The sequence below is a fragment of the Durio zibethinus genome, chromosome 23, assembly GCF_047325235.1.
Source record: "Durio zibethinus cultivar Kanyao isolate XHJ-2024 chromosome 23, ASM4732523v1, whole genome shotgun sequence".
NCBI classification, from domain to species: domain Eukaryota; kingdom Viridiplantae; phylum Streptophyta; class Magnoliopsida; order Malvales; family Malvaceae; genus Durio; species Durio zibethinus.
Window position 1 is genome coordinate 1,400,597 of NC_143184.1, and position 13,811 is coordinate 1,414,407.

Sequence of the window (13,811 nt, forward strand, 5' to 3'; positions counted from 1 at the left end):
TCCGAAATCCAGGAAGTCCTTCGCTACGTCATCAGTCGATGGACATGACACAGCAATCTGCTGTTTGATTCTAATTAATAACGTATAATGCCCAACACAAACATAATTTAAGGGAGTTTGTGGATGAAAAAAGTACATAAAATTCATTTTTTTTTTCAATGTTTAAACTTTCAAGCTTGTGAAATAAGGCTTGCTTTGTTCCTTTGATGAAGTTCATTTGCAATTTTTGTCGATTATTAATTTTAGTTATAAGTCAATTTAAGTAATGAAATTAGGAAATCAAATTTTAGAAACTTTTGGGGTAGAAAGACTCATGTACTCTTAAGATTGATGCCACGGCGGCGCCGCTATGGACAGGAAAGAATGTCTTTATTATTATTTTTTTTTTGGCAGGGATAAGATAGGAAATAATCTCGCTTTCCGTTTGATATTGGCTCTTACATTTTAACTATATCCTCGTATCAGACAGCTAGAGACAAGTTTGAGGGACGTGGTCGTCCAACTAGAAAAAGAAGCTCCCTCCTACGGATCGATATATGTCGTTTCTCGTTAGCACAATCGACCCGCAAGCTTCATGAATCACGGTTAGTTTCTCTATAATATATGTACATAATGCAAGGAATAAATGGCAGGGGCTAGGCTAGGCTAGGTCTAGACTGTATAAAATTTCGGTGGTTACTCCGTTATGACCAAATATAAACAAAACAATTTTTTGAAAAATAATATAATTTAAAATTTTAATAAAAATAAAAAATATTTATTTATATAAATTATGACATATATTTTACATGTAAAATATAAAACAAATAACATATCCAAATAGTTTGAAGACCATTTCATCCTGCGTGCCATTACCGATATTCCATAAAGGAAGGATGTTAAATCTTTTACGTAGTACTAGCTTTGATCTGATTTTAACCAAAGTTATTTATTTAAGGATCAAGGAAGTCCGATTAATAAAGCTGACGAAAAATTCACTACTCCGTAATTGGGGAATTTTAAAATCTCTTGACAGTTGCCATCAATTAATTCATAAATCAGAAAAAGGATGTCTTTGCCTGTGACATTAAAACCTAGCAGGATATCAGGGATGCCAATCCTACATTATCCTACATTAATATTCAAGAACCCATGAACTCCACTGTTGGAAAAAAATAAACATCAGGGTTTGATTTAGATAGCCTCCGGGATGAATGATTGTTATTTAATAAATTAAACTGCAGGCAAAGAAATGTTGATGCCAGTTGCTGAATTTCTTGGTTCCTGCATGGTGGCCCAATTTTCTCTTCGGAATGTAGCGGTGGACAGGTTTGGTTTCGGGGCATTCGAATTTTGTTGCGTAAGTACACCTATGATATCCTCTTTTTCTGCATTTGAAGCAGGTGCAGCGAATACAGTTAGGTTCGGTTCAACAGTGGCTGGTATGGACTCATTTTTCTGCTTCTTGGGTTTTCGGTCATGCTGGTTGCCCGGCAAAAAACTACCCACGACAACCTGATAATTGAGCAAAAGATTAACCAATGTCTTCAAGACCACATATTGTCAGGAAATGTTAGAATGGCCCATCAATTCCAGTTTTCTACGATTTTGGCAAAAGCCTCGTGCATGTTTTTTGACTGATGCAAATTCTTGTTCTTGTAGAAAAGGATTACTGTGTCTGATCAGATGCTCAGCATATTGCTCAGACTAGACAATCACTTGCAGCAAGAGAGCCCCCCACATTAAACATACTACTGCTTCTAAAATGTAAGGGAAAATTTAAAACTAAAAGGCTTACCTGTACAGGACTAGCAGCCACCAGAAGCCCAGCAACTCCTCCCCCTACAACACGGCCATCAGGGCTTGCCAAAGAGACACTCATCCCACCAGATCGACTTCTCGTTCCTTGAGTCTCTGTAGGCATGAAGGATCCAGACAAGGAAAGTATCTCAAAGCGACCCTACAAGAAAGTAGGATAGGTGAGGTTGTTTTAAGGATTAGAAAATCAAAACAGCATAACAAGTTCATGTCCGAACAAGTAAATCCTCTTTTTCTATCCTTCTTCCTCTCATATAGATAAGCCATTGGTTACTAAGACTAATCCTACAAACTGTAGTTGACGCACGGTAATACGTCCCTCATCATACTTGCAAGTTATGCCCCTTCCTGTCCGTCAAACAGTATGTCTTATCCATTTGATTTCAGGAGTATTCAGCAACAGTTTTATCTTTCTGTTATTTGTATCTTCATAGCACACAACTATTTCACACACCTAAATAGCACTAGTCTTGGAGAATAATGTGAACCATCTGCTTATGATCAGTTCCTCAGTAAAACATACCAAGTTGTATGCACTGATAGTTCGAAACTAGTCCCGATAAAATGCTTTCTCGGTGGAACTTTAACTTACACCGATGCATCATCTTCCTCAATGTACCAGCTCATTATGAACATTTATAGGCATAATAACCTTTGGAACTAATAAGAGTATAGTTTAAAGTTTTGTCCCTTCTTAAATCCTATATTCTTCGATAGCCTGACAAATTTACACATTAAACACTCCGGCTAACATTAATATTTACACATGCTTTCCATTTAACAGATAGTCTCATTTCAAACCTTGTTTTCAAAGCACATCATGCAACAAACCTTGATTCACAACCCAGAATCAGACCCGTCATTATTGAGAATCTTTGCATACACTTTTGAGAAACTAAACTTACAAACTATAGATATTATGGAAAACTCCACATATTTTGGAATGTGATGGTAATTTCTAATTTGCCTAACCTCATACGTAAGCGTACCACCAGAAGAATCAGTCTGACGAAATGTAACATTTGAAATTACTCCATTAGCAGATAGGATGCAAATAGCTCTTGGTCCTTGTTGAGAAAATGATATCACCTTCATAGTTAAATCCTTGAACACCATAGAAAGTCAAAGATGGAGAGTAAGGAAAAATGTAGATTTACTGATAAAGAAACCCTCCTGAATATGGAGTAAATAAAAGAATAGCTAAAGGTGCCACCACTAAACTTATCTTTAACATGAATCTCATAGTTCAAGAAGCAAAACTAAGATAACAAACACCTTAGAGACCTGCAAATTCTCCCAAACACAACACAAAATTAAATTTCATGTAGTCTCTGATTATAACCTATTGCATTATAATAGTTATTTGTACTAGTTCAGCCTGTTGGAAAAAAACGTCAAGATTTGATAGTGGCAATGTGTTAAGATCTAAGGTTTAGAAACATAAACAAGGAAAAGATCCATCACAAATTGAATGATCACTAACAGCCACAAAAAGATGGACCCCAAACCTTCAAAAACTAATAAAGATATTCTCCTATCTCTTTCCCATATCAAAACATACCTCACCAGCATTGACAGTGATGACATGTGGTGTAAAATTTGTTCCGACAGAAGTAGCAGCCCACTCGCCTATAAAACAATAAGGAAGATCTATAAATATGGAATTTTTCTGTTAAAGTAAAAAAATTATGTGCTAATATACACTTCAGCCCTGTTTGTCAAACTAACATAGATCTACTACATGCTTGAGATTTGGCATGAATTCAACAAAGGATTTCAAATTGGAACCAACATATTTATGCAGAAACCCTTTAAACCAGATTCAAGAAGGCCAGAAATAGAAACATATTTTATTTCTTCTCAATCCTTGGTAACTAAAAGAAATTATCAATCAAGCAATATGGCTGCTTTAATAACTTCATTCTGTTACTATCATTGGGAGCATCTTAAAAATCCTTAATGAAAAGGAAAGAGGAAACAAATCTTAGCCACAAGAAAAATATTCCACCTCACACAATCACACCAACCCCACAAAAAGGCCACTTTTTCATTCACAAAACCAGCACTATTCTTCCAAATCTGAACAACGGCATCTTTGATAAGGACCCACAAAAGGTTTAACAAGTATTATTAAGGATTGACTTCACATATGGAATCTTTATTCAGAAATTTCCAAATAAACCAGGCGACCTGTTTCTAAACCCTAGTGCAGAACTAATTGCACTTAGTTTGAAGCATACTCCAAGAAACAGAAACCAGAAACATTACTATCCATTGCCAAATCCATAACAGGAAACTCATACCATCTTCCATGTAGCAAACTCAAACTAAAACAACAACATGCTAATTTGAATTAAAAGAAACGACTTTCTTCAAAAGGGCTTATTACCTAAATTCTCCATTTCCATTCCCTTCTGATGCTTAATCTGGTAGCCACTGCCAGCCCTCTCCCCCGCTTTCCTCCACTAGAGAACTCACCTCCTACGGGTGGGACAGATGAGGAAATAGGCATTGGCGACAATGCCCTTGCCAATGTCCCATCTGGTCCATATTTCCTAGGTCTACCTCTCTTCTTCTTTTCTGTACTACCAGTTAATCCTACACTAACTGGCGAAGCATCGACTACCACCAATCTGTTTAGCATTTTCTGTCCTTGGCGCCATATGATAGGCTGATGGAGCTTCTGCTCCTATGACCGTAACACCTGTTGGGGAAGTAGGTAGGCTTTTCTAAAATTAAATCACCAACACACAAGAAAATAACAAATTTTGGGTAATTGTAAATAAATTTCTTTGCATTTCTATTAAATTCAATTAGTCTTTTAATGGGTTCATAGAAAAAAAAACTCAAACAGTTAACAGATAATGAAAAAGTGAGAAAAGTGGTTAAATATTAGGAATCACTTAACCATGTTTAACAACTACTACCAACAACTATTAACGACTAATTCTAAAAATCATTGTCTACTACCAACTATATCCTAAAAATCAAGACTTGGAGCCCAAACGTGAACTCAATTTTGAATCATTCTTCAACACTCCCCTTTGATTCAAAATCACATACTCTAAGATGTAATCTAAAGTAGAAATTTTTTTTTTTAAAAGTACTTTGGTGAGAAAATCTACTAGCTGCTCATCCGTTCCACAATGCTCCATTTTGATTATGCCATTTGCAATTAAGTCACGAATAAAATGAAAGCGAATGTCGATGTGCTTTGTTCTCCCATGAAATGTTGGATTCTTTATCATAACAATTGCTGACTTGTTGTCACAAAAAGTTTAGTTGATCCATCCTGAACCTGACAAAGATCCGCAAGAAATTTTTTAATCGAAATTGCTTGACAAGTTGTTAAAGTTGCTACAAAAATATGATACAATTGTTGTAGCTTGTTTCTTTAAACTCCATTTGATGTCACCTGATCCAATAGGGAAAACATTTGCCAAAGTACTCTTTCTATTATCTAATAAACTTGGCCAATCACATCTATATAACCTGAAGTTTGTAATTTGCCAATACCAAATCTCAAAATCACTAGTTTTGGCAAATAATGTAAGCCTTTTTTTGTCACTCCAAGATGATATTTTGTAGGACTTTACATAAACATAGATATTACACCAACAGAAAATGCAATATCTAGTCTAGTATGGGTCAGATAAATCAAACCTCCTACTAAGCTTTTAAAAGTCTTTGCATCAACTTTTTTTGAATCATTTTCAAGTTGTAACTTCACATTCATGTTCATGCATATGGCAACTAGATTGCAATTGAGCAAATAAATCTTTTAAGTAGATACATTGCATATTTCCTTTGTGAAATGAAAATTCCATCCTGGACTTGCTTCACCTCAAGCCCCAAAAAACAATGCAATAGAACCATGTCTGACATTTCAAATTCTTTCATCATGTTAGCTTTAAATTCAGCAACAAGAGAATCACATGAGCCCATATAAATAATATCATTAACATAAAGGCAAACAATTATGATATCATATTTTTCTTTCTTCTTCACATAAAAAGTAAACTCATTCTCACTCTTTGTAAGGTCATTGTGACAAAAATATCTATCAATCTTACTATACCATACTTGTGGTGCTTGGTTCAGCTTGTAAAGTGTTTTCTTTAACTTGTACACCTTTGTTTCTTTACCTTTGATCATAAACCCTTCAAGTTGATTGACATACAACTCTTCTTTCAAGTCTCCATTTAAAAAAGTAGACTTGACATCAAATTGATAAACAGACCAATGAAATTGTGTAACCAAGGCTAAAATAATTTTCACTGTTTTAAATGGAGCAACCGGAGAAAAAGTTTCTTCAAAATCAATACCTTATTGCTACGAGTATCACTTCACCACCAACCGGGCTTTATGCTTTTGAATGATTCCATAAGCGTGGTATTTAGTTTTAAACATTCATTTAAGGCCAATTGCATTCTTGTCTTTTGGTAAATCTACCATTTCTCATGTTTCATTCTTCTAGATTGTCATTATCTCTTTTTGCATTGCATTTTACCATTTTTCTTGGTTTGTTGTTTTTTTAAAAGTTGTCAGATCTAAAACAATGAGAGCAAATTGACAAGTTTCATAAATCTTCTTCAAGGATCTAAACTTTTTGAAGGTGTTTTATTTGATAATTCTTTCAAAAAAGGTGAACTGCTGTGTAATGAGGTTGCAAGTGAGGAATGAGATAGAAAGCTGGTGAATAAAAACTACCTGAAGGGTTTGTGAAAGTTGATTCGACCTCTTCATTTGCTGCATTCTTACTTGGATTTTCACTTTCACTTGAAATTATAACTTGAGTAGTCTCATTTTTGACATTCCACTTTCAACTTGTATCTTCATCAAAAATTACATTTCTGCTAATAATCACCTTGCCACTAAGAGAATTATATAAACGATATGCTTTGGATTGAGTGCAATATCCCATAAAATTGTATTTTTTAAATTTTTCTTCAAGTTCGTGACGAGTTTGAAAATTAACCAAAGCATAAGCAACATAACCAAAAATCCTCAAGTGGCTTACTGTCGGCTTTGTAACTCTCCAAGCTTCATAAGGTGTTTGATTAATGGCTGCTTTTGTAAGAAAAAAATTTAGCAAGTAAACAGCAGTTGCCACAGCTTCAGCCCAAAAATGATTAAGTAGTCATCTCACTTACAATAAGCTTCTAGCTACTTCCATAATAGTACGATTCTTTCTTTCAGCTACACCATTTTGCTCTGAAATATAAGATGCAGTCAATTCCTTGTGAATGCCATTTTCATCATAAAAAAGTTTAAACTCATTAGATAAAAAATTTTTTCCTCGATCAGTGCGAAGAGTCTTTATGAAAGCTCCACTTTGTTTTTCCACAAAAGTCTTGAATTTTTTGAAACTTTCAAAAGTCTCTAACTTATTGATTAGAAAATAAACCCAACTCATTCAACTACAATCATCAGTAAATAGCAAAAAATACTTATTCCCACGAAGTAATGTAGTTCTCACAAGCCCACATAGATTGATATGTATCAATTCAAGGCATTCAGAGGCTCTCCATAACTGTCCACTTAAAAATGACATTTTTACTTGTTTTTCATAAATACACTCTTTACATAATTCAAGAGATTCAATTTTAGGCAATCTAAGAACCATACCTTTCTTACTTAGTAACTGCAAGCCTTTGATATTGAGATGTCTATATCACAGATGCTATAATTTTTATTCATCTTTTCTGCTAACAATGGGAGCTAGCTTTTCCACGTTAGAAACTTTAAGTGAAAACATCTTATTTTCTATCATATGTACATTCATCATAGGTTGCCTAAATTTATCTTTAATCACACATACTCCATTTTCAAACATAATTACACATCCAACAGCCATTAGTTGTCTAACACCCTATAAACTATGCGACAAATTAAGAACAAAGAAGATATCAAAAAGTAATTTTATTTTACCATTGCTTGACTCTACTGTAATGATACTTTTTTCTTCAACTTGCATCTGCTTGTTATCCTCAAATCTGACTTACAACTTTTTTGAATCATCAAGATCCTTAAATAGTGATTTATTAGGGGTCATATGGTTTGAACACCCACTATCCACAAATCAAATATCATTTGAAACTAAATGAGTTATAAATAACTTATTTTTTTCTTCTACATAGCTCACATGATTCCAGCAATTTACCTTTACATGCTTAAATTTCTTGTAATTGTAATATTGAACAGCGCTCATATTCTCCTTTTGCTCACCAACAGACTGTCTCTCTTATCCATCAAAATAGCCTTTTCCTCTACCTCTGCCATATTTTCTTTCACGAAAACCTCTTCTGGCACGTCCTTTGCCAACATACACTTCATTTCTAGTTTCTTCTCCTTTCATTTGAATGCCTTCTCATCAATCTTCTCTTATGATCTGTTCAACCTTACATGAGCTTGCAAAGAACCCATCAGTTCATCAAAGAAAAAAATAAATAAATCCTTAAACTATTTTATTACAGTAATTATATAATCAAACTTTGGAATTAGGATTCGTAAAATTTTAAAAACAACAGTCTCCTTAGTAATCTTATCACCGTAAGATCTCAATTGACTAACAATAAAAATTACTCTAGAAAAAAAATCTTGTATTGTTTTTGCTAGAAATGTTGACTCAAATCGCATAAAAGATTTGTTTGAGATTTGTCAGATATTGTTTGATGGACAAGAAGACTTGCAAAAGAAAAATTATAAGAGAAAGAGAATTATTAATAGGTAAGTTTGACTTGCAAGAGAAGAATTTTAAAATGAAAGAGATTCTTAATAGGCAAGTTTAACTTACAAGAGAAGAATTCTAAGATGATAGGCATTCTTAATAGGCAAGTTTGTATGATTATAAATATGTGAATCTCTACAGGATTAGGTATGAGAAAAAAGATGTAAGAGAGTTGTAAGGTTTTTGTAGGATAGACACCCCATAGGAGTATTGGGGCTCTACGTCTTCTAGGTGTGTTTGTTTTTTTATGAGTGGATTAAAAGAGACTGAGAGGGTTTACATAGGTATGGTGTATGGGAGCATATGGGCATGTGTTTTATATATGTTGAAAGGGTGCACAAGGGTTTGAATTTGTGTTTGTTTGGGTTGAGAATACTTCATAGAACTAGAGAAGATTGAAAGTGTCTTATGAGTATTGATTGTTGGGTAAGGTTGATGATATAAGGTATGTTTGTAATTTTCTACAACTAGTGGATCTTATTTTTCATCCGTGAATGTAGGTTGATTGGACCGAACCACGTTAGATTGTTGTCTCTTGTGTGTTTGATTTATTGTTTGATTTTGCTTCCGTTGGTGTGATTGGATTAGAGGCTTTTAGCCCAACAGTTTCCTTACCTGTCATCATTAAAGTTTCAAACTCATGTTAGAGAGTTTGGAGTTTCATAACAATAACTTTTGAAGAGCCTTGAAACTCTTTGTATAAAATTTTTCAAGCTTCTTTTGAAGTGTTGGCTACTACAATCTGGAGAAAAATGTCTCATGGATTGCCTGTTGAATGATAAATAGGGCTTTGAAATCTTTCTTCTTGTTGTCTTTTAGCCATCCTTCATCGTTATCATTCTCGTCATATTCAGTCTCTACAAAATCTCAAAGATCTTGAGATTTGAAAAGTGTCTTCATGCTCCAAAAGTCATAATGTTTTACATCGAACATAGGAATGAAAGGTTGGGCTACATTTGAATTGCTATTTACTGTCATCATTGACAATTTAGAGGATACAAAAAATGAGTAAGGATCTTAAGGCTCTTATACCAAAGATTTGTTAGGGAATAAGACAAGTTTTCTTAAAATTAAATCACCGACACACAAGAAAATAACAAATTTTGGATAATTGTAAATAAATTACTTTGTATTTCTATTAAACTCAATCAGCCTTTTAATGGGCTCACTAACAGAAAAAAAAAAAAAAAAAAAAAAAAAAAAAAAAAAAACTCAAACAGTTTATAGATAATTAAGAATCACTCAACCACATTTAATAACTACTACCAACTAATCCTAAAAGCCATCATCTACTACCAACTATATCCTAAAAATCAAGACTTTGAGCCCAAACAGTGAACTCAACACCTGAATTTGTTTCCATGCATATACTAGAAGCAAAACTATTAACTATTCACTACAATTTATCTAACTTACAGACTCACAGCCAACCAACCACCTACAAAACAGAAACCCATAAATAAAAAATCAGAAAACTAACCATAAATACAATGTTTTCAGAGTAAACCCAACAAGAAAAACTACTAACTAGTAGAAGAAAAGAAAAGTTATTTGAGATTAAAACCTTGTCTCTTTCGTTAAAAATTCAGAAACAAAAAAAGAAGTAAAATGGTAAAAGAAATAAGAAAAAAGAGAATCATAAGGATTATGTATGAGGAATTGGGTCATAACTTATAATATACAATGAGAACTTTTGCTGCAAATTTAGGAGAAATGAATGGCAACAAACCATCTTCATTGCTTTTGCTTACAATACAATTTGTTCTGTGCATGTTCAGGTTTTTTTTCATCAGCTGATTCAGACAAAAACATTCGAGTGGAACAAGTTCAGACCTCTGTCTTTTTGGCCACGATTTAACATCCTCTTTATTGTCATGGATTGGTAATTTTAATAATGGTGGCAACCTTGATGCTCCAGTTTTCGTTTTTCCAACACTCTTCTCTGTTTTGAGAATATATTTTTGCACACTCAGCAATGAGGAGTTTAATGATTTAACATCTTCCTAAAGAAGAATATTGAAAATCAGTCAAATTACAATATAGCCAGCTAGAGCTGTTAATTGTCAATTGAATGATATTTTCTTTAGCTACTTAAACATGCTATTACCATGTTACAGGCTTACAGGCAATCTTTGATAGGTGCAGCTTCATGTTATGGTCCATGATTTTTATAGGACATGGGCTTAGATGGGCTGGTCTTTCCTGATCACAATCTAAAGGGCAATTCTATCCGAATGGTCCATGAATAGTCAGACTTGGGCTCACGTGGGCTGATCTGACCCGGATATGATGAGCATCTAGCTTGGCATGATAGCCATCGTCTGTAATTAGTAGTCTAGCTAACTCAAAATCAAAGTAAATTTTCCAACTTAGTATATATAAAATTACCAACGATTAAGACATGATGAACTTGCAATTTTCCAACTGTTCTGATCATCCTTTTTGGAGATCTGTATAGGTAAAAAGAATTTCACAGTTGGCAACTTGGCGTGCCACCTTTACCATCAACAAATTGATTGAAAATAATCCGTTACACCCTAACTTTGACAGAAACAATGAGAAGAATCAAGCCAAAATCAACTAAATTTACAACCAACGTTAAATCTTGGTGAGACCCCACTTTACCAACTAGTGTTCATTTGGATTAATTGCTCTTGTTTGAATGCTGAATTTTGTGGATAAAAATTGGAGATTTTAATTTTATCCCCTCTGGAGGCCATAATCTTGGAAAAGATGATTGAGACATTAGAGTGAAGATAAGGGAGAAAATGTGGAAGTTATATACTTCATTCACATGCTGTCTTAAGTAAATATTCTTGATATCTGTTTTAGGGAAAGAAAAAGATGAAACAGTGATTTGAATAGTCAAAAAGAGAACATTTGTAAAGTTACTGATCGTACAATTGGTTAATCTGATTAGGTATATACTTTTCTGCACTAAACTGCAGAATATGTATATCAAACAAGCTGCAGATAAAAACCAAAAAAAAAAAAAAACGAAGCTGCCTAAAACCTTACAAAAATGGCTCAGACCAGAGCAAGATGACCGACCATTTATAAAGAAGTTTACACTGAAGAAAATGAAGGTCGTCAGGCGGCAAAAATGACAGATCAGAGATATGTTTGCCATTTGGAATTTAGGTTGTAAGCATGTATACCTGTCAGCCTGGATTACCTGACCTAACCCACCTGACTCACCGGTAATAAAGAATTAAGAAATATATGGCAAATTTATGTGGTGTTTCTTTCTCAACAAATTCAACTGACAATGACTTCTCACTTTATTTTATTAATTGTAAATATTATTTGATCCTATCAAATTTCTTCCTATAGTATAGTGCCCTTTACTTATTTAGTACTTAATAAACAGCTTGATAAACTGATGCTTTGGGAGTTCAATCACTGCCAATATTCATACTATAAAATTACATCTTCATCCTATAAATTATTCACCATATACAATACATACAATTGATACACAATCTTAATTAACAAAAATAAACCAGCTTAATTAGCTTAGTAACAATCAGCTCAGTCCTCAGAGCATCTTCTCGAACAGTAATATATATACAGTCCATGGCTTCAATTCATATATATATATATATATATATATATATATATATATATATATATACATTCATACCAATCTCCCTGAGCCACCAAGAGAATAACTAAGCCAAGGCTCCTGATCTTTCAATACCATGTTATCTGCGGAATTAACCAAACCCGATACTGTACATATTCTTTTATGCGCATATATATGTACATGGGGAAGATAAAGCTGGATAATTGAGAGTTGAGACTTACTAACTAACTGTTATGCAGAGAAGCCTCTAAGTAAGTAGCTCGTCTCTCCATGTTCGGGTGACCATGGATATGAATTCCTCTGCTCTTCTTTCCAAATCATCATCTTTCTCGTCTTCTTCACTACCCTGACCATCTTCTTTATCAAGATCATCATCATTTTCTTCGTTATAACCATCGTAACCATGATACCCTTCGGGATCATCATTTGCATCAATGACATAATAAGCTGGAGGGTCAGAGCTGATCAACTGATGACCAGCTGCATCTAGATGATCAGATGGCTCAAGGCATCCAACAAGGACAGTGATAATGACAACGTTGAACACGAAAAACACAGCTATGTTACTAGATTTTGCCAAGGTGATGAAGTTGCAGGTGGAGAAAAGAAGTTCATGACACTGAGTAACTGAAAAAAACATAGTGAAGAAGATCAACAAGATCGGCAAAGAGATACTTAAAACCCTAAAGACATAAAACGTAGCTCCTTCCATGCCAATCTAAACTAGGGAGTTCAATGATATGTACTTTCCCTTTCTATGTTTTCCAAGTAGAAGGTGATCTTTTTGAGAATGGGAGGAGTACTACCAGAGACGGATGTAGGGTGGGGGCAGTGGGGCCAGTTGTTGAAACTTGAGCATTGATTATTAGTAAAAGATACCAAATATAAATGATTTTTATATTTTATCCCCACTAAAATTTTAAAGTAACAAGTAAAATTATTAGAAATAAACTTAATTTTTAATTTTTTTTGTTTTTTATCCCCATTAAATGTAAAAAAAAAAAAAATTAAGTATAGATGTTTTATAATATTGAAATGTATACAAATATATTAACAAAATAAAAAAGGTAATTGAATAAGTTAATGATTCTAAATATAAACATAAAATTAATCTCTTTATTATATTTATTGATCTTATTAGAATAATTTTTAATGAGTTTATAAAACATGTTATGACATATCTAAATAAGATGATTCATGTAGTATTATATCCATTTAATAAATATATTTATGTATATGTTTAAAATCTTTAATATGTTTATTCAATTATCATATTCATATTTACTTATATAAATGTTAATATTTTTTTTCAAATGAGATACAATTAAAACAAGTAAATGTGATTTTTTAGATTTAATTTTTATATAAAAATAATTTTTTAATATTTTATAATTTTTTTAAAAAATTATTATTTTATATTTTAAAAATATTTAACATTATATTTTAATAAAAATTATTTTAAATTACAATAATTTATAAATAAATATTATCTAATAATTTCTCCCATTGATATTGACATAGATTCTGAATCCGTGCACGAGTACTATAAATATTTTGAAAAATACTTCCTCGAAGTAAAAAGGATTAGTTAATTGCATGCCTAAGGGCTATAATCAATTATACAATTTACATGTGTCATTCTCTAATAAATAATCTTTATTTTTTTATTTTTCATTTCATGATCTAGTAATTATAAAA

At 32.9% G+C, this 13,811-nt stretch overlaps 3 protein-coding genes across 3 annotated transcripts; all 3 read right to left on the bottom strand.

The window, feature by feature from the left end:
• Positions 1–997: 997 nt before the first annotated feature.
• Positions 998–4,430, bottom strand: LOC111313007 (AT-hook motif nuclear-localized protein 1-like). Its single transcript, XM_089752489.1, has 5 exons — positions 4,187–4,430; positions 3,359–3,426; positions 2,770–2,901; positions 1,778–1,939; positions 998–1,494 (listed from the first exon to the last, which is right to left on the bottom strand). The coding sequence occupies exons 1-5, from the start codon at positions 4,203–4,205 to the stop codon at positions 1,213–1,215; spliced, it is 663 nt and encodes a 220-aa protein (XP_089608615.1). The 5' UTR covers positions 4,206–4,430; the 3' UTR covers positions 998–1,212.
• Positions 4,431–5,550: 1,120 nt separating this feature from the next.
• Positions 5,551–8,133, bottom strand: LOC149512069 (uncharacterized). The gene is made up of 6 exons (XM_089752188.1): positions 8,026–8,133; positions 7,511–7,669; positions 6,982–7,036; positions 6,665–6,912; positions 6,508–6,616; positions 5,551–6,107 (listed from the first exon to the last, which is right to left on the bottom strand). The coding sequence occupies exons 1-6, from the start codon at positions 8,131–8,133 to the stop codon at positions 5,551–5,553; spliced, it is 1,236 nt and encodes a 411-aa protein (XP_089608314.1).
• A 3,333-nt stretch (positions 8,134–11,466) lies between these two features.
• On the bottom strand, positions 11,467–13,000 carry LOC149512070 (uncharacterized). The gene is made up of 2 exons (XM_089752774.1): positions 12,335–13,000; positions 11,467–12,235 (listed from the first exon to the last, which is right to left on the bottom strand). Exon 1 carries the CDS (start codon positions 12,823–12,825, stop codon positions 12,361–12,363), a length of 465 nt encoding a protein of 154 aa, XP_089608900.1. The 5' UTR covers positions 12,826–13,000; the 3' UTR covers positions 11,467–12,235; positions 12,335–12,360.
• Positions 13,001–13,811: the final 811 nt, after the last annotated feature.

Excerpts from the sequence above, each read along its gene's own strand:
- LOC111313007 (XM_089752489.1), bottom strand. Across the intron at positions 2,902-3,358 it reads TCACTGTCAATGCTGGTGAG|GATTTAACTATGAAGGTGAT; the intron begins GTATGTTTTGAT and ends ATGGTGTTCAAG. Across the intron at positions 1,940-2,769 it reads GTGGTACGCTTACGTATGAG|GGTCGCTTTGAGATACTTTC; the intron begins GTTAGGCAAATT and ends ACTTTCTTGTAG.
- LOC149512069 (XM_089752188.1), bottom strand. The coding sequence starts at position 8,133 with ATGAAGTGTATGTTGGCAAAGGACGTGCCAGAAGAGGTTTTCGTGAAA. Across the intron at positions 6,913-6,981 it reads TGTAGCTGAAAGAAAGAATC|CTGTGGCAACTGCTGTTTAC; the intron begins GTACTATTATGG and ends TTTGGGCTGAAG. Across the intron at positions 6,108-6,507 it reads AACTTTCACAAACCCTTCAG|AAACTTTTTCTCCGGTTGCT; the intron begins GTAGTTTTTATT and ends TTGATTTTGAAG.
- LOC149512070 (XM_089752774.1), bottom strand. The coding sequence starts at position 12,825 with ATGGAAGGAGCTACGTTTTATGTCTTTAGGGTTTTAAGTATCTCTTTG.